The following is a 21574-nucleotide window of genomic DNA, read 5'->3' on the forward strand; positions in this document are numbered from 1 at the left end:
CTGGACATCGCTGATTTGTTCCAGAGTCCACTGAAACTGTGCTCTGAACAAAAGTTCACTTAAGACTGTCCCGTGACACTGTCCTGTACATGCCCCCGTGCTGTGCTTCAGGCTATATATAACTTTCACCTGTAGCCTCCAGCAAATACAACCCTTTCGCTATCTGGAGCACTTCGAGTCGGGGGGGAAAAAAAGAAAAAAAAAAAGTTTTATATCTTGGGGCCCCAGCACAACCACTGGAAAAACAGGACAATTGCTTTGCAGCAACTGGCACAACCCTCTTCAGAGGGAACAAGCCCTGAGCTAGGTGTAGAAGAGCTAGTCTGTGCTACCTGGTCTGTGTGCCAAGACAATACAGACACTGTCAGAAGTTTTAACCATTTGAGGGCTGGCTTTTGAGTGATACCAGTACCTGATTTACTTAAAATACTTGTGATGGTGTCAGATTGAGATGCCAGATTGTGTGTTGATTCAGGGAGATTCCCTTTTGATAGGGGCTAGAGTAAAGAGACAGGGTAGTTTGTTTTTTTTCCATAGGTTCATCAAACTGGCAAAATACTCTCTGCAGCTACCTGTTTGCTATAATCCAACTCGATGCTGATAGAATATGGGAGACCTTGAGCTTTGGAAGGTAACCCCCCCCCATCAATGAACCATGCAGAGAATTGCATTTTTGTTGCTTTCTCCCTGCTCTGGTCTGCTATTTGAAAATCCCTTCATTAAGCTATTATTCTAATTCTGGAGTAATTTTTGGGGAAAAAATGAGTTGAAGAACAATAAAAGTAGGAACGCTCAGTATCCTTTACATGTTGTTGTACTTATATAGTTAATAAGCATTATTTAAAACTCCATTAGTAAGTGGAACAATCTTGCAAGTATCATAGAACAGCAGCTGAAACAAACAGCTCTCATTTGCTGTTAGGTAACATTGAAAAGCAAACAGAAGTTCCTTTACCTATAGAGTGATTTTTTTTTTTTTTACAGAGTGTCTTTTTGCATGTTGTCTATGATAATAGTTTATAGTATTTCTCTGAATCACTTAATGGTGTTGGAATTAAAAGATAAAGTCAAATTTACAAAGCTAGGAATGAATCTTCAGTTAGCATTTTATGCTACATTAAGAATGTAATTATTGATTCACCATGTAATAATGTTTATTAGGCTTCTCCACCCATCCCTCCCTTTTACACAGATGGTGTTGCAAATCACCTCTCAGCGGTCACCTGCTTGAAAGGAGAGTTTCATATGCAAAGTGTTATTCTTTGTTTAGATATAATAGTTTGCAAGATGTAAAATGAGGCAGCTATTTAAATTTGTTGTTCCACCACTTGGTCTGGATATACAAGATTAAATAAAAAGAAAATTAGGAAGCAGATGCTTGTGGTTTAACAGATGAACTGTGCTAAAAGATATTCCTCATTACTGGTGGATATGAGTAATTTTACTGGGGCAGCTGTTTCCTTAATCATGAAAAACACAAACCTCTAAGATGGCATCCAGATGTTTTCTGTATTGGTTCACAATATAATTAGTTTCCATTGTGTATGCATTATTTCTGATTCTATTCATATTTACTTATGTCCAATATATTTTAAAATACACGTATCATCTAACTTAAGTATAGAAGACCTGAGCGCTAAACATATGACACATGTTGTTCTCTCAGCCCGCATGCCTGGTGCTAGTCCAGTGGTTGCTCCTAGAGATGATGGTGTTTGTGTCTCTAACCAGCATCCAAGCACTTGAATACCAGATTTCTGTAGGTTGCTGGAAGTTTTGTTTTGTGGGGGTGAAAGAGGAGATATAGGTCTGTAACATGAACCCTGTCCAAGTTATCTGCATAACAAACAGGTAAAAACAGATTTAAAACTTAGATTGGCTCTTAGGTTTGGGCTTAGTTTTCTCTTTTCACTGATGCTGCTGACAATTTTAATTCCTGCTAGCTTGCCATCTGCCCTTGGCAGAAACATCATTTGACGGGAGGTCTGGGACTTCAGCCTCTTCAGTGATTCATTTCTATTTCTGACAAGACATAAGAATGGCATCCCAAATCTTTGATAGAGATTTACTTACCCTCAGATATGTTATAATTTATTTATTTGGGGTTGTGTGAGATTTCAGAAACTTAAAATTTAAGCATGGCTTTTTTAGGCATGAGTCTTGCTACTTGTGGTTTGGATCTCTGGAGCCAGCTGCCATAGCATGGTTGATCTGCACATATGTAGCAAATTCAGGTCATTACTCACCTTGCAAACTACACTGTTTGTAAATTAAGGCCACCCTGAATTCAGGGTGAGGAATTCTTAAAGGCTTTTATACCTAAATCATTGCTTCTATTGCAGGCAATTGTTAAAGTTTAATTTATTCATCTCCACCTTTTCTTAAATTATCACAACAGAGGTAATAGTAAGTGATCAGCTCTTGAGCTTTCTAGGTGCTAATGTGTTGTAGCTTAACTTTCAATTGTGAGTATGCATAAGCTTTTTAAAACAGTTAATGGTTTCTTGACATTGGTAGATAAATTAGCAGTTACTCTAACGAAAAGTTCTTTGTAGCTGAGTAAGCAATCTTAAATACATATAAGTATCAAAAAAGGAAATAACCAAATATAAGTAGACCAAAGTCTTCCTTTATGATTTTTTTTAATTCTACTGCTATTTAGCAATTCATTCTCATGATTACTTTCTGCCAGTTTGTATATTTACTAGTGACTTTCCTTGAAATAAACTTTTTGATCAGAAAGAGTTTAGATTTTTTTTTTTTAGTTAAAAAAAATTCTGAAGTAATTACATGTGTTAGCTACTGCTGATAACTTGAGGGGTTTTATGTTCTGCTTTGTTGCTATGTACATTTGGATTAAATCTGGAAATCTCTCACTAATCCAGTTACTTCCATTTGATTAATTTCTCCATAGTATTTTCTACCGGGGAGGGACTCTTCATGGTACTACGTGATTTCTTTGGTACAATAATCAGCTAGAAAAGAAAATTAATTTTCTTGTCATCAGTAAAACCATAACAACAACAACAACAAAAATTGAATACAGGTTTTTTTCAGAGTTGTAATTAAATTTTTGTAATAAGCATCTTTGCATAGATTTGCTTCAGAAGAAGATATTAGCTTGATGTATGTTTTAGCTTTCTTAATAGGATAACAGATGCTTTTCGTGCTCTTCATTGTGGAATAATATCCATGGATATTATAGCATACTGCTTATTATGTGGTATGGTCCCTACAAGCTTGGAAACCAGCAGGTTCTGGAGTATCCTAAACAAATCTAAATGCCTCTCTATTATTTCCACACATTTTGAAAAAGACGTATTGCTCTAATATTTTACAAGTGAGATGGAGTTGTGGCTCACAGAAACCACAGGCTATCTGAATCTCCCATGACTGCAGGGTCCAGGGTGGTTCTTTGCATACTTGAAGATCAAGATTTTTGAAAGCTGGAAGTTGCTGTTTCCCTTTCTGAGCTGACACATCACCTTAGGTGCCAAGAGCTCTCAAAAGCTCTAATGAGTGCTCTAATGCCTGTTGCTGTCATGAATGTATTAAATACGAATTTCAGATTCCCGTAAGGAAGAGCTTGTTAAAAACACTGTCCTGTGGCTATTTCAGCCTTCAACTGAGATAAGAATTCTCCTGCAACTGCAGGATCTACATTTTCCAGGTTCTCTTATCTGGAAACCAGTGTGTGTGTCTGTCTTTTATAATTTTACACCCAGCACTGTGTGGCAGCAGATGCTTAACAAGATTCTGGGAATGGCTGAAGATGGTGATTGTTTTTAAAGATAATGTTCCTCCTGCTTTATTCACCTGATGTTGTTCTTATATGTGAGAGGTTTGAATGAAAACTAGCACAGCTTTGAGGGTTATAATGAGAGAAGAGTGGTTGAGATTATTTATCTCTCTGAGTCTTTTCGATCTAGCTCTTTTCTGGGACTTTTCTGATCTCACTTGACTCCAAGAAGCCCCTCTGCTGTGCAGTGTATCAGCTCTCTGTGCGCTCCCTCTGCCGGCATCCCTGTGAGACAAGAAACCTGCTGGGGCCTTCTGCGTGTGGCCAGTGATTGGTGGCTGCTGCGTGGAAATTCTTGTTAAAATAAAACCCTGCTTTGTCCAGTCAAAATTCTTATCTGAGGGTGTGGCAAACCACACTCTGTAAGGAAGTCGAATTATGCTTTGTCATGATTCACTTTTCGAGATCAAAGTCAGCTCTTCCCTTCCCAGTCCGGGCTGCCCTGCGGGAGGCTGCAGCTTCAGCCCCGCAGGGATGTGAGTGCTCTAGGTAGGGGGTCTTGTGCAGGCCCTGTGTCTCTGCAAGGGGCCTGCCAGCATCCAGCCATGTCCCTGAACACAGGGAAAATACTCAAAATGGATTCTCCAGCACTTCTGGATGTGAGTGCACAATAAATACACTTGCAGCTGCGTAGGTCCGAGGTGGTGTCTGGTTGGACTCCAGCTGTCAGTTTCTACACCAAAGTAACTCATTGCAATGCCTGAGTTCAGAAGTGTTGCTGACTTGCAACACAGGTCTTTAATAGCTGACTTGGCTCAGCCAGAATTCAGTGAGGGTTGGCTGGAATTAACCCCCAAGCCACTTTGTTAGAGTCAAAGCAACAGGAACTGTAAAACAGATCATTGCTGCCAAGTTAATGTCAGCAATCAGATATCATGCCAAGTTTTCATAAACATTGGGAAATATCTTACAGGAAATTGTTTCACATAACATAACAAGTATCATATCACTTGGTATTGAAGATAGTGGGATAATTCATCTTGTGCTGTTTAAAGTATTTTGGTATCTCAGGTGGAACATAGCAATTTTTGTAGCATTTTTAATCTGTCATTGTAAAAAATAAAAAAAAAGCAAAGATAGCAAAAATCCTGGATTATCTTTTAGTGAAGAAGGTATTAGAACAAGATCTTCCTAAAGAGTTCTTAGTTAGCAGATCACTTTAAACATAAATCAACATTTGTTAGGCTGAAAGGATTTCTATTCGGTGTTCTGAAGAGAAGCAAAGCAGCCTGTCTTTGTTCATTTTCTGCTCCCGTTTCCTGCTTTTGCACTGAAATATTCATTCCCTACCCTACTGGGAAAGGCAATCAGGTACAGGAAAGCAAGCAATAAATCTTATTTAGTGGCTTGTCAGTTTTTATCCGTAAATATAAAACAAAAAGGAAAAATGCTTAATTTGATAGAATTAGAAATGTGGAGAAAATGTCTTCGTCAATTAAAAAATAATACATTAAGAAATAGAATTGTTTCCTCTGATTGCTGTTAAATTTTAATTTCTTGTTTCACTGGTATGGAGCATACTATGCTCTTTTTAAATTACTTGTGCCTCATATATTCCGAGATATTTCTTTGTTTCCTGTGTTTTCTTTTCTTCCTGATTAGCAATTAAGTGTGTGATGAGGTAATCTAACACTTTCAAAGGAGTTCCTCCCTTTGGGTTCTTTTTTATTATTATTAATCTAGAGGTAATAACCATGCTGCACCCTAAAGAAAGCCAATACTGCACCAAATGACAGTCCTGTGGTTGCACCTTTACAGGTGCATGGTACAGTTCTTATTCAGAGAGAGTATTTTGTCTAAGTAAGCCTTCATTACTGCTGGATGAACACGCACAAGGAAAAGCCAGAAAACGTCCTTGAGACTCTCAAGATAACCATTGGCATGGGAAATTTTGCTGTAGGCTTTTTCTTTATTATATATATTGTCTTCCATGCTCTGTCATTTTTGCATTTCTGTACATGCCAGCAGTGGATATCATACTTTTTGCTTACCAAAAAAGGACTTAGTAAATGAAATTCATATCAAGCAACAGATATTAAGTAGTTTCTATTTGTTCACTTTTATGAACTGAAAAAATATCTAGAGCTGTACAACATTTATTTCTTAGTCTAGAAAAATTAGAGGTTACACTAGTTTTTCCTGTTACTAAAACACAACTTGATTTCTTTATTAGTCTTCAGTTTCTTACCCTCAATGAAAGGGTGCAGCTTTGCTGTATGAAGCTGCTATTTAGTGTGTTCAGTCATTCACAAAGTTTTGTTCTATTCTTCTCATTCTTGCCTATACCATTTTACTTGATAGATAGCAATTTAGCAATCGCTTGTTCAGCCGTGTTAGATAGTGTCTGTAGTCGACTTCTTTTCAACTTTGAAAAGAGAAGGAAAATACCTAGTATGTATTAGTAATAACTTGTTGAAATTGTCTTGTAAACAAGAAGTACATTTTCACCTGAAGAGTTATCCCAAGATTGTATAATGATTCAAAAATCACTTTTAAAATCTATTTTCCTAGTTATTTTTCTTTTTTTTCTTTCCTTTTTCCCTGTTTCTCAGACTGTTTCCTACATTAAAAGATGGTTATTTTGGAAAAGAACGAAGTTAGAATGCCCAGCTTCAATGTGTATTCAAAGCGCTAGCAATTTCTTCAAAGCTGTGTCCTCATCATGAGTAGTTTTGACTTTCCTTCAATATCTGTAGCTGGGGCAGTGTTTCCTTACCAATTCATATCAGATGTGTTTAGATAACTGTTACTTTTGACATTTTTATGGAGTAGGCAAGTTTTTTAAAATAAGAAATTAGCTTGTTAATTTATAGAAAAAATGGAATAGAAAAAAATGTGAGAGTTAGTAGAACAATTTGAAATTAAAGTACTGATGCTGTTTAACAAATATTTAGTTGAGAAATTAGAATGCATTTTTGTCCAGAAGCAATTAATATAATAGAATTCTTTATGAGTTTGAATTTTATTGGTGACGAGAGATAATACAGCCCACAGCAGACTAGCTATGGAGCCTTAGGCCATTACCATCCTTGATGTCATGCTATGATTGAACATGTATGTGCCTTTTGAAGGGGTGATTGCCTCTTGACGTTAAATACAAGTCTAAAAAGTATGTATGACACATCGACAATCTCCAGCTTCGGTGTCCTTTACATAAGAAAAAAAAGAGTTAGTTTTATGCTGTGCAGCCAATAGATGCCACTACAGGAATTTGTGCTCATTTCTAAGGAGGTTCATTTTGACTGCTCTCCTGTTAATACCTCAGTGTTTCAGAGCAGAGATGCTAAGTTAAACTGATACATTGACCATACCATATATTGTGAAAATCTCAAGAGAGCTCTCTTGTGCTGAAAGAGCAAAGCATGTGTTTCAGTTTAATAGCACAGGTGAACAAATGCAACTGTGTGGAGTAACAAGGGAAAAGCTTGTGGGCAAATTGTAGGTCACTTTCTCCTCTCCAGTAAATCTACTGGGAGTTAACACAGTTCTGCATCAGCTGTTTTTACTGTGTATCCCACAAGGTTTAAACCTTGGGAAGACTGAATGATGTGCTGTCTGATGATCACAAATCCATGACTAATTCTTGTCAGAATCCACACAATCAATAATCTGGGAAGTCAGAAATAACATGAATTCTGAAGGGATTTCCAAGCAGATTGTTTTCCCTGCTGCATCATTTCAGTTTTCTCCCAGCACTCGCAGGCACTCCACTCAGCCAGAATTTACCTTCAAATTCTTTAGCCTCTCAAAATATCTGTAATTCCAAATCTAGGACTACTTTCACAGAAACCTGTGTCATATGAAGAGACTGTGGAGTAGTTTGGAGGTTCTTTACGGTAACATGATTGTCCCAGAGTTTTAAATTCTCTTCTGACCATATTCTTAAACAATGAAAACCTTTTGTCCAGATAAGCTGTGGATGCCCTATCTCTGGAGGTATTCCAGGATGGGGCCCTGAGCAGGCTGATCTGATGAGGGGGCAATCCTGCCCACAGTAGGGGGTTGGAACTGGATGGTCTTTAAGGTCCCTTCCAACCCAAGACATTCTGGGATTCTGTGATACTCTGTCTAAAAATATAGAGATGTTTCTTTTGCATTGTTTTCTTTCTCTGATAATTTACTGCACTGTATTTGGCTGTACTGTGAGTTGCATCAATTGTTCAAGTTGAGTTCTAAAAATAAATAAATACAAACCCATCATACATATATTCAAGGGGAAAAATAAATTGAAGAGTCATTACCAGAGAGAGAAGATGATGAAAGTGACTTCACTATTCTGGCTATTACAACTGAGTTAATGCCTTTCACTTTTGCATTGGGTTTCAGTGCAATCCCAAGGAAATAGGCCTTGAGCATCTACATTCTGTGATCTCTGTATAGATTTCTATATTTAAGTTGGAACAATTTTGCTTCTTATTAGAAGCTCTTTTACTAAAGTGCTCAGTGCTCCCAAGTCAGGCTAACCTGAGCTGAGCTGGCAATCAAAGGAGAGCAACATCCTATTTGTTGTAGTGTTATAAGCTATTTCTCTTATCATAGAAGTTCCTGATGTTAAATTGTTTGTAATTCTTGTGGGTGTATGTTATGCATTCAAGGTCTTTATTTTAAAGAGGAACTTTTAGCTAAAACTCAGTTAACTCTTCTATCTGTAGGAGTATATTCCAATTTCTGTATTAACCACGGCATTGACATCAATCTGGGTGTAAGCTGACTGAGTCGATAAAGACTATGATGCTGAAAAAATATCACTACAATACCATTTCTCTTTTTTTTTTATTTTTTTTGGGCTAAGAGGGGGAGGTGTTGTGTTGTGCTTTGTGTTTGCCTTGGATTACCTGTGCAGCACATTCACCACACAGCAGGTACCTGGTGATCCAGCCCAAGTTCCCATGGCATACTTAACAAATCCCATCACTGTGAGCTGACTCAATCAGAGCATATGCAGTGCTCCTGTGACAACATCCCTGTGCCCAGGGAGGACATATCATCTTGGGCAGGCAGCTGTGCTGGCCAGAATGGACTCAGCAGTTCACTCAGCTAGTAAACCCCCTGCTCCATTGCAAAGCAGAGCATGACCAATCTCACTGTTGTCTCTGATTTAATGCTTTTCTTGCCAGTGCTGTTGTCTTGATGTCTTCACCATGTAACCCTGTTGTATGAGTTCTTATGTAGTCCATGGCATACACTAGCTATCCCCCTATTATGCTGAAATAGAAGACTGAATGTGCTGCTCTGTTTCTTCAATCGCTAAGGAAAAAACAGGAATTCTTTGTTGAGCTGAAATATCATTTATTGGGAACTGCAATGAATTTTCTAACACTTTTTTCTTCTTAACTTCCAGATTTTCCGGAAGAAGGCAGTAGAGCTTGGAGAGAAATTGCTGCCTGCTTTCAACACTCCCACTGGGATACCTTGGGCATTGCTTAATATTAAGAGGTAAAACATGATTTTTGGTGACAGCATATAAAAAAGTTCTCTTGAAACTAAAATCCTTTGCCACAGGACTACTGCAGTTGTAGCACAGTTCTAATCTTTCCAGCGAGGTAAAATTTGATGTAAGATCCTTAGTTCTATAACTTACTCTTTTAGTATGTTGTTCATCACTTTTCCCAAAGTCCTACATTGGTTTTAGTGTTGTTATATGTACAGTAGTTGCAAAAGGATGGGTGCTACTCTGAAAAGGTAAGGTGTCCAGCTGCTTGTACTCTTATTTTTACCTGTTCTCACTTGCCATTGTTAGTCCTTCAGTAACTAGTATATCAAGAAGCAAGAGTAATTACTTTTTGGTTCTCACTCGCTAATGAGAAGTGTATATTCTCTCAGCTTTCATAATACTGCAAATAATACTCAGCATCACCCATTACAAGAATGTGGAGTACTGCTTGTCAGGGAGAATAAAGGAGAGTTTCTTCTCTCCATGTGTTGATGTCATGTGTTTTTATATGTTTCTTTGTTTGTGTGATTCCCTCCTTAACAGTAAGCATCTTCCCCTGTTCTCTGCTTAATGTATATTCATGGTATGCCTTTTTCCCACAGTGGGACATGGACTGGTACGCTTGCTGGGTTGGCTATCTGTGTCTGAGGATTCCCAATAAGCTCCTCAGAGCCAGTCCTACAGAAATCCCTAGCATTGTAGTTTGGGCAGGGTTATCTCCCATCTTTCTTTCAGACAGAAAAGATGCAAGAGACCAAGAATATGACAGTGTGCTAGGGGCAGGAGGAAGCTTGTTCCTTGTGGACTTTTTCATCACTGAAGGAACTGATTAACTGCTGCTTGGTGATGGTCCTCGTAATTCAAGTAGATACTTATGTGCATGTTAATGATTTATTCTCAAAAGATTTTAATGAGTTCTGCACAAGTTAATTGCACAATAGTTTGAGCTTTTTCATTTGTTTTTAAGCTGTTACAAAAGTTTCCGAGTACAAAATCCTAGCATACATCTGTAATTCCAGCACAACAGCACCTTATACTACATAGTATATTTAAATATTATTAATGGTATTCAGGCTAAAAATTTCTTATATGCAGCCCTTATCTAAATCCTTAGCTGCCTACTAAATATATCTTTTTTTTTTTTTCCCAAATGTTTCGAATTCAGTGGTGGATCTTTTTGATTTTGTTCCTAGCTTCTCTCATAACAAATACTGTGGGATACTGCAAAAGTTGACCCCAGGCAATATAAGATATTGATTAAAAAAAAAAAAAGCTTGGGGATCCATTTGTTATCTTTCACCAAAGTGGAAGAAAATCTGCGTCAAGATAACTTCATTTGTTATGGCAGCAAGTGTTGTTACATTCAGTGTTGAGTTCTTGGTTGTTCATTCCGAATCCTTACACATCTGTTTAGATTTGACCTTCAGTAGATGACAATTCCATAATACCATACGTAAACAAATATGCTGTCATCCAGGCTTAGGAAATGCTAAGCCATTGAAGCCTGAATATATTACAGATCTAATATGCCTCATTTCTGATTAGTATTTTATTTGATTTTATTTTGATTTATGCTTCAAACTGGAGAACATTGACAACAAATTGTGGATGTCTGGTTATTTTTAAAAGACTATTTTTGGATTAACAGATGAGCTGAGTATTGGTTTCCCTAGGCAAATATTCTTCACAAAATAGCTTATTTTCTCTGCTTATCCTGTAATATCAGAGCCAGACTTGCTCTCTCTGTGTGTGCAAACCTTCTTTTGTCTTTCTGTGTCCTAGTATGCCAAAGGCATCCACCTTAAGTCTTGTAATCTCTTTCTTTTCCATTGTTTTTCTTCGTTTTGTTTCTTTCTTCTTGATTCAAAGACCATGGGACACTTGCTGTCTACTTGTGGAACCTTAATTTTCAAATAAAAATGTCAATTGTACTTTTTCTACAGCTAAAATTGTTAGCCAATTTCTTGAGTATGTTTGTTTCTATATGAAATTTCACATTATCACTAAAGAACATTTTAAATAATTAGATTGGGAGTTTGTAGTGGAATGTCCTTTTATTTCTTTATAAGTATTTAGGCTGCATTTCCGCAGTTTTTGATGTTCCTGATATTGCCCTGTATCTTCAACTCACTTTCAGCATGTTTTTCACTCGCAGCTGACAAAGCTACTTCTTAAAATGTATTATTCCTCACATCCAAAAGAATTCTTTAGATATTTTGTTCTCAGTGCTTGTAAAACTGCAACTACTACAGCTTCTTTAAATACTATACTAATGTTTATGATTCTTTATTTTTGTTCTCAGTGAGCCACGATAAACTGACTTATTCATACTAAACTTTTCAATTCCTTTTCTCTTAAACTTCAAGTAATTTATGACTGAGCAATTGTATTGATTAGGTGTTTCTGTAATACGCATCTCCAATCTATAGGAATAAAAAATTCTGAAATTACGGTCCTCCTAGATAGTGAGTTAAGTAATCTTAAGAAATATCCATCTTGTGTCATGTTCATAGTGTCAAGTAACCTTTTTAATATATCTACCCTGTAACTATTAAAAAGGAAACTGTATGTGATTTGGACTTTTGAGATGGTGCCCAGCTGTGAAATACAGGGAGCCCAGTTTGTTGCTGGTCTATTGGACTACTCAAGAAAATACTTCTCAGTATGGGATCCTGTACAATGTTTTTTTCTTTTGGATGGAAAATCTCTCTTTATGTCACTTTTTTCACCCTTTTTTTTCTTTTGGAAGTAAAACTTTATCCTTTTTTTCCAATTCCTATTAGTTCTAATAAGATTAAACTACTGCTTTATAATAAACAACCTAGAAGCATTCTTCTGTGAAGGATCATGGTTTCCATAAAATGTTTGCTCTCCATGCACTGCTCAGTGGAATCGCTGTTTTAAACTTATTTATTATCCCTTGTATGCTAGTATGTAGCAGTACTATTAGCCACTAAACTAACTGGCTTTTTACATAGAATCAGCCCATAATATAACCTCTCAGCACATCTGAAATTTTGTTATGCCTTACATCTATGAAAAAGCTTTTGTCTGGACTAAATAATTTTTGTTGTTTTTTTTTTTAATTTCTGGAGACAACAAACAAAGTGAGTTGTTTGGACCTCTAGCTTGCTTCCTAGTGTTGTTACTGGGAGGATACTATGTTTTTTTTCCTGGCTCCATGAGAGAGTGACTGATTTCAGCATTAGCGGATATGGGGACGATGGGAAATCCTGTATAGAAGGAAAGGGCCATGAGGCGTGGATGGAGTATTACAGAGCAGGAAAGCTTAATGGAAGTCAAAGGGGAGGAAATTAAAATAAATTTGATTAATGTGTGTTGAAGTCAGGAAGAGATAAGATTTACTTGACATAAACATAAAATGTGTACTGTGTCTGATGTCAGCCAAGAATTCTTTGCCTTTTACACTTTAGCACTGATTATACATTAACAGTGGACCTGAGCTGAATTCAGTATTACATATTTTGCAAAGAGAGATTGCAGAGAACCTGCTAAATTTTTTGAACAAAGTTGTTACTCATTTGTAGGTAATCAAGAATAGAAGTAACCAAAACTGCAGTGTTTTTGCTATTGAATCTGGCCAGCATGTCTTATTCTTATAAAACAAATTGCACTTGATTATTTATTTATTTATTTATTTATTTATTAATCACATATTGTACAGAATATTCATGTTAGGCCACAGACCTTGCCAGGCCTCCATACTTGTACAAACATTTTCTGAAGCTATGTATGACTCTGGAATCCCATGCCTTTGTTCTGAGCAAGATGATGCACCCACAGAGCATCTTTTTTTCCTCCCACCTTTTTTGAAGAAAAAATAATGCCTTCTTAATTTTTCATATCAGATCATGTTTCTAAGGCAGAACGTGCTTTTTCTTTTGTCTTTCCCCTTGGATGAAGTTTGAATGCTTTAGGTTTTACCACCACCTCTTCCCTAACAGCGGCATAGAGAAGAAAAGCTCTCCCCTAGCAGGCCAACTTGCTTTACAACAGGTTCCAGGTGCTTTTGACAAGAAGGGTTTTGTGCTATAATGCCACAGTGTAGCCAGGGGGGCTAAGGCGCAGGTGGTGTTTTGTTTTGTTTTGCTTTGTTTTGTTTTGTTTTTTTGTTCCTGTGAGACATGTACTTCGGTATTTCAGGGAATTTGCAGTCATTTAAAGAAACTTACCTGCCACAATCTTCCATTTCGTAGGAAATGTGGCTCAAAAATCAGCAACTAATGTATGAAGACAACAGAACCTGCTTGAAAATATTTTAACATTTCAACATGATTCCCAGATTCAAAACATGTTTACAGTTCATGTGCCTAAATCACACAGAAATGGGGTCTCGTAATCTCTTTAATCCCTATTTTGTTTGGAAAGCTTACTATTTTCCTAAGAAAAGATGCAGTTTAATGCTTAACAGAGTGGCTTTCTTCAAATTCTGGGACTTTTAAAATGTCATAATCAATGCACTTAAGGTTATATTCCTTATGATTTGTAAAGGGATCTTAATCCACTGAGAAAGCTTGAAAATATGAAGATAGGATCCAGGCAACTAAATTCAGTTATTTGTTTTTGGACATCTTAATTCCCCCTCTTAATTTATCAGAAATGTCAAACTATGAATGTTGCATGATATTGCAAAATTTTCCTAAACACCATGTTGTCTGTATAATATTATATTCTTTAACAGAGATAGTGATTCATGCGTTTACTGGTCCTAGTGACTCATCGGGCTTTTCTAAAAGGGAAAAGGGAGAGGGGAGGAAAGTTGAAGAAAAAAGAGGAGAGAAATCTCACACATTGTCAGAAGGTTAATGTAAATTTTCTGGTTTGCATTATTAATTCTAACATCTAAATTAAAAAAAAAAAGATTACAGAGCTAAGTATAGGTTATTCAAATCTGACTATCACTGCAAAAAGAAATGTGTGATGTTAAGGGATTGTAATTAGGAAAAACTTGCATTGCCTTTACTATTTGTCACTATAAGGCTGGGCAGAAGTTGTGTTTAGGTGGAATCTTCAATTTTATCTTTTCTGTCTACTCTGGGCTCAAAAAAGGAATCTAAATCTTTAGAGAAAGGAATCTAAAGTGTCTTAGAAAATAAAGCTAAAAGTAATCTTGTATGCATGTTTGACAAAGGCTTATGTGTGTGGTTTTGGCAAATGCTTCACTGGTGCTGTTAACTGAAGTGGTAACAGTATTAAAAAGGATTTGGATATTGAGTAAAACACTGATATTTCCACTGTTAAAACATACTGATTGAAACCAGACTTTTTCCTACAGGCATTTGGATCACAATGTGGGTTTGTACTGGTTGTGGAATGATAAATCCTTGCTGAACTTCAGCTACGTAAAAATTGTTTTTCTGGTGCTAAACACTTTTTGGGGGGATCAGATTATTTGCCTTCGTAGAGGTATTGATCTCTCCCTATTGGCTAAAGAAGACTTTAGACAAATTATTAAAATAAATAAATTTTTAAATTAGGAAAATGAATTCCAGCCTGATTTATAAGTAACCACTGATAAAGACTGTTTCAGTAAGGGTATATCTTTTCAGCACTACCATTTTAAGTGATGCTGAATCTATTGATGCATTGCATGGTTCAGAAACAACTTTAGAATTCTTGAGTAAGTACAATGCAATATTTACCTCAAAAAAATGATTTTGTTTGGACTCTACATATCACCATGTTACACTCCATCAACTTCTGTCTTAGAATGCCTTAGAATGCTACAGTAAGCAAATTGCTTGCCTTTTCTTTGCCTTATTTGAAATGAGGAGTCCATTCTGCACTGAATGACTAGTGTCTTGTATTCAGTAAGAATCAAATCAACTATTCTTAAATTTATAGTTATTGAAAATAGCAGCATTCCTTTTTTTCCCTTGAGTTACCATAAATAATTCTTCCACATTCACAGATGAAATAAGTAAATTGATCTGAAAGTATTACTAAAATTTGGGTTTGATGTATTGGTGCAGTTTTGAGGACAGATATTTTGGATCTTTGACAGTGTCTAATTTGCCACTACACAGTGCAAGGATCCCAAACTATAAAAATATTTGTGAGATCGGGGAGGGAAGGGGAAGAAATAAAGAACCAAGAAAAATATTTTTTTGCAAAACTCCATAAGGTTAAATTGTATTATTTAGACAGCAGTTTTAATTCAGTACTGTAAGCATGAATTTGTATGAGAAACTGTCCATTGGTAATAGTGTATCAATGACTTGGGACCTATTGTTGCGTATCTTCCTCAGTTCAAGTGCTTTTTTTTTTTTTTTTTTTCAAGGGAGAAATATTTTGGTCCCAAAATCTAGGTTTGAGCAGTAACTCCCTGGAGTTTACTAGTTCACTGTAAAATGAGTGTGAATAATTAATTACAGCTTAGTAAATACCATACTGCTGGTGTTTGTAAAACCCTATGCAGGGATTAGTATTGTGATCCCATAGCACTAACTGTAGGATTGCAAAGACTTCAGAGATCCCTATGATGATAATAAGAGGTGGTGCTGAGTGTTTTAAAACAAAACCAACATTGTGATGTTCTGCAGAAGCCTGCTAGTACAGTAGAATATTGGTCTTCATTTCATGGTTTTGTCCCACTTCACAGCAGACATTCTCACTGGGGTATCAAAACATCTTTCAGCTATTGTGAATTTTCATCTTGTTCTTTAAGGACAGGAAATGACTTTTTTTGTTTGTTTTTTGTAATAAGGGTAGGTAAACTTCTGAAAGTGGAAGGGACATGAATCAGGACAGGCAAGTTACACTGTTTTGTGTTTTGCCTTAGAAAAAATCAGAAGTCAGCACTTATGGTATATACAGGGAATGCTGTGTACTGGCCAGGTGTTTTATGTTTTTTGCTGACCCAGATGTAAATTAACCAGGCCCTGGTTGAAACACAGCCAGGATTTATGGGGAAAGACATAGGGATTTGTAAAGAAGAGCATGAGGAAATTTTATCAGATCCTCAGTTTGCTTCCCAATATTTAAAATTGCTCTTCTTCCCATAAGAAACATGCTTGCAAGGTTTGGAAATTGCCTTTATGGAAAAGAGGATTTTATAAATCAGTACACAAATGTTGGTGTTGCTTGTGGTTTTTCTTTAGCACCTAACTGCTGCTATCCCTTTGATATTGTCAAGATAATTGAGAGCTCCCTGCATGTCTTGCTCAGGAGAAACAAGGGATCCCCTGGATCTCTATGGTTGTGCTGAGTTTTCAGGTGTATTTGAGAGCTGAGCATGCAAGCGCACAGGACAGGGCCTAGCCAAAGGTGAAACACAATTGTATGTCTCACCAGCACAGCATGAGCCACCTCTCAGCTCTCCCTGAGGCAAAGAGATGGTGTTTGGCCACCTTCCCCTCCCTGACCACTCTGACTGCTGGAACCAAGACTCCTTGGTGTAAGCACAGTCTCCAGAACTGGCTGTAGACCATTTCCCTTTCAATTGCTTGTATCGTACATCTCCATTTTTTAATTTGAGTCCACCAAAATGTAGTCCTATAGCAGACAAAATGTGACTGTTGGAAAAGGCTTCCTTCAGAAAAAAAGGAAGTAAAGTCACACAGACTTTGAGTTTCATTAAATACCCAAAATGAGTACAAGCACTCCTCAGTCACTTCAATTTGAGTCACTTCATGGAAACGCTTCAATTAAATAACAGTTATGCTAGAATTGTCTTACCTAAGAAGTTTCTAAGTGACAGATGATCAAGAGACATGTATTATTCACTTTGTGCATTTGATATATGTACATTTGCATGATTTTGCCTGTAAAATCCATCAGACCTTTCTCACTAGGGACAGTTTTAAAGGGCCATGAAGAAAGGAAAGAGCATTTGAAGATTCACTTGTAATTTTATCTGGAATTACTTTGATACTTTTAGCTGGACAAATTCTCAAATCTAGCATGGTTTTAATAAAAGTAATAATCTCAAAGTGGAAAGAGTTTAGGCTGTTGTTTGCTTTTCCCCTACTCTTGTTTAAGCATCTCTATGATTGGTGGATAAGTAAGAGTAGAGGGATTCCAAGCCTTTGATAGTCTCACTAAATGATTGGCAATATTGTGTGTGATACCTAAGCATTACAAGACTACAGGAACAAGATTTTTCCCTAGTACCAAAAGAAAGTCCAATTTTAGATGCTAAAAAAAGCACTAGTTTAAATATGTGACTAACATTTGTAGCTATTTTACAATATTCTAATTGTCCTAAAGGAGTAAGCATGAAGAAGTATTGCTAACTATGTTTTATGGAAATCATAATCAAGTAGAGATTCTTCTACCTTCTTCAAAGAAGACTACTTTCTTTTCCTCACTAAGAATACTAAGAGTAATTGCTTCAATATTATTCTAAGTACACTATCCTTTTAAAATGGATTTAATACATATATATGTACATATACAAACATATGCACACATGTATATGTATAAACATTTATACATACTTATTGATAAAGATTTATTTGTGATTTTATGGTTTCTTATTACTGCTGATACAAGAGAATCTCTCCTTAATCTTCTCTGAACGATAATCATCTGGCTGAATGACTGAAAATCTACCTGTAGATGTCATGCTTCATGTATCTCCCAATTAACTATTTCACTTATCTCAAATAGAAGCTTTTCTCTATAGCACTTTATAATTCTAATAATGCTCTGAAACTTTAGTTTTGTGTATTTAGTTTTATTATAGCCAGTGCTGATAGGTGTTTTGCATGCTTTTTTTTTTTTTTAACTTATTTAGTTTTAAGCTGACTAGCCATAGCTGCCTATGATTTTGTTCTTAATGGTTTCATTCAGGAAAAAAAACTTTTCATGAATAAATCAAATATTCTTTCATCTCAGTTTTCTGTTTAATACCCTATTAGGGCCTTAAAATATAAAATAGGCATACAGTAGAATGCATTCTTCTCTAGAAATCAATCAGTTTCATCAGGGAAGCGAGAATATTCATGCAGACTAATTTTAGAATTTTTAGAGCTTTTGAAACATCGTTTATTTTAACATAAACTAAAGTTTATTAATTGTTAATTGTACAGTTATGTTTAGCATCTGGGAACATTAGGAGAGCTTGCTTTAGTTTTGGGAATCTTAAAGTGATTGAAGGATTATTGGCTTCCTTGTTTCCACCTTCAACTATTTTAACTGTGGAGTAGGTGCTTTTTAGTAGTATTTCTTCAGGTTTATGACCAACTTCAAACATCCAGATGAGAACAGAACATGTCCTTGCTTTTAAATAACAATCTCTGCATTGAATATGGACAGCAGAAGTGCTTTTTTTCTTACTTTCAGTTGTCTAGTGTTCATCATTAAGATGGTGCAGTTCCTATTCTCTGCTTATAATGTCTCTTGACCTGATTTGAATCCTGAATCTAAGTTGCAAGTGGCCATTTGTAGTATCAGTTTTTTATTACAAGATTCCGAGATCATCCAATGCCTTTATTTCTGTTTTCAGTAAATCAATAAATAATTCAATCCATCATTATCTGTGGTCTAATTTATGTATTTTCTAACCCTACCACTCCTCTTCCATGCCTCCTTCCCTCTTTTAATCTAAATTTTATTATCTTTATTTTTGAGGAGAAGCACACCAGTGGTCATTTTCTGTTTCTTCTACTGAACTGTGATTCTGCACTTGATCCAATATATTTAATAAGAGAAACCTGAAATCTGATATAATATAGATATATATTTTATAAATAGATGTATAAATATTGATACATTTGTATATAAGCACTTTGCACTACAAGGCAAGTTGGGCTGATTTAGACAAATTTTGGAGAAATAATAAATTGTAAAAAGAAAGCAAAAAATTGTTCTTTGATGCTGGAGGCTATCTAGACTTAATAATGTCTTATCTCCCATTTCTCTCAAATACAGAATTAAGTGTTTTTTACTGCTCCCCAGAGCACTTAAGAAACTAATATATATATATATATATATATATAAAAATGCATTTTCAGCCATCATTAGCTATTGAATATTCAGTCTTCCTTTTCTAGCACCTGAGCTGATGACATGAGTTTTGTTATATCAGATTGAGTAGCACAGATTACTGCTCTTGGGCAACCATGATGTCATGATGTTGTATTTCCAGTAGTGCTACATCCATTCTTTTCTCTTAGAAATCTTGGGGGGAAAGGGAGTGAAAAGAATTAATTTCTAAGAAGCAATGAGGCTGGAGAAATAGAACATCTTTCAGGTATAAAGGAAAATAAAGTTTCATTTGTTTTACTTGATTCTCTTTTCCTCACAAAAGAATAATTGAATCATCATTCTGTTTTATAAAAGTGACTTTTGATACCAGCGTGGATACTGAAACAAAAAAATGTATACTCTTTGAACTCTGCATTAATTAGCTTTTACTTCTTTATATCTGAACACTCTTTATCAAAAATTTGGTGCACTATGATCCTTATAGTTGTTTTCCCTTAATAGTTCTTATAAATTTTGCAGCTTGTGCTCTTTGAAGGCCAGACACGTGTGGAACACTTCTAATTGTTTCTAATGAGAATATCAGCTAATTAAAAAATGCTTTCTTAACCACAACAGCATTTTAAACATTAAAAAAGTCTCAGCAGTGTAATCTTTCAATGCAACTACAAATGAAACATCTTTTGTGATTGAAAATATGTTGGAATACAGTATATTTTGAAATCCAAGTCCCTGACTTCTGTCATTAGAAAATTTGTTAACAGCATTTTTAAGACTGTAGTTTTTCTACTACCCAAATTAAGTCAAATTATAATTTATAATTTATTTGCCTTATTACAACATTTCATTTAAATGTCAGAAGATACAGCTTCTAGCTGGGATATTTCACCAAGAACTGTGCACAGAGCTTTTCACATATGGAAATAACTACAGCAGTTCTGTTCTGCAGCATGAATTAACAAAGATTGATTGCAATCTGTTTTTATTAACTCAAGGAAGAAAAGCAGCACAGCAATATTAAGAAAATTAATTATAACTTTCTAATCTGGTAATTAGCGTGCAACTGGGCATGAGTGCTGTTAGTGGAATTCAGTGATTTGGCAGTCCTGACAATTTATCATCTCTTTTAAGGTGGATAACAGTTTTCTAATCTTTGCTCTTTTTTTCTTTTTTTTTAAATTTCTAAATGGTTTTCACAATTTAGATGTTAGATATGCCCTTTCACTATGGTGATGTAAACTGAAGTACAGAGGTATTCTTTACAACCCCCTTTTATTCTTTTCCAGTGTTGTAATGAAGTTTCTCATGAAGCAGTTGTACGAAACAGTGATTACTGGTAATTGACTTGCATATGTTGAATATTCTTAAAATGCTACTGAGAATTTAATGTACCTTGTAAATTGAGAAGCTTCCAATTAAATAGAGTTCTTAGGATAATCGCTTTCAAAACTAATCAAGTAATATAACGATGTTAATGAAACTCTTATTGACTTAATTGTGACAAATTAATAAACCTAACCAATGCAATTACTTTCATGGTTATATTAGGTTGCATTTTTCACAACCAATCCATAAATGTTTTTTTCAGAAACACAAAAGGAATATAGAAATTATGTAGCTGTACTAAATTAGCATGACAAAGTGACTTGAGTGGAGGAGTGTTTGTGCCCTTCTTGCTATCTTTATGATGCATGAAGGTCATCTTGAATCACCCTGTGCTCTATGCCTCTTGTCTATTAAGAAACCAAATGCTACTGAACAAAAATTAGAAGTAGGGTCTGAACAGTGGTATTGATAAAATATTCTTAATGTCTGTCTGAACAAAATAATGTAGTCTTGTCAATAAAATTTATCTTTAGTTCTGAAGTCCAGGAGGTCTTCCAGAAGCAAATTCAGTCATATAAAAATGCCTCAAGGCTTTTTGTAATGATAAGTTGTTTTTCCTCGTAACGTAGGTATGTAATGTTAACCCTAACACTGAAATCTTTTCATTCTGTTTGATAGATTGGCCTTTATTGTCTTTTTCCTTCTTTGTCTTTTTTATAAAAACAAACTTTTTTTTCCTTTTCTCCTCATTGCTTATCAGTTGTGTATGCAGATAACTGGAAGGTGATCCTCTTTTGTGTTGTTCAGTTTCTGCTATGATGGACAGTATGATATTCATATTGAGAAAGAAACTAGAAAAGAAGATACTCAATTCTTCTGTCAGGAGAAATAAGGATTATTAAACAATCTGTATCTGCTGAGTTCCTTCTGGTTTTTCTCTGTTCTGTTTTGCATTGAGTTGTTGCTAGAAATCCTGTGCACATTCATACCAATGGTTTGCCATTATCATATCAGTGTTGTAAGGAGGTGAGACAGACTCAACTGAGTATTCCTCTTGCTGCAATGAG

At 35.7% G+C, this 21574-nt stretch overlaps 1 protein-coding gene across 1 annotated transcript in view; it reads left to right on the plus strand.

The window, feature by feature from the left end:
• Window positions 1–21574, plus strand: part of MAN1A1 (mannosidase alpha class 1A member 1) — a gene marked incomplete at its 5' end in the record, with an annotated part of 79869 nt that overhangs the window by 12406 nt on the left and 45889 nt on the right. Inside the window, 1 exon segment of the mRNA XM_010707467.2 lies at window positions 9141–9235. Within this exon segment, the coding sequence (XP_010705769.2) occupies window positions 9141–9235 (95 nt within the window).

This window comes from Meleagris gallopavo, chromosome 2, assembly GCF_000146605.3.
Source record: "Meleagris gallopavo isolate NT-WF06-2002-E0010 breed Aviagen turkey brand Nicholas breeding stock chromosome 2, Turkey_5.1, whole genome shotgun sequence".
Lineage (NCBI taxonomy): Eukaryota > Metazoa > Chordata > Aves > Galliformes > Phasianidae > Meleagris > Meleagris gallopavo.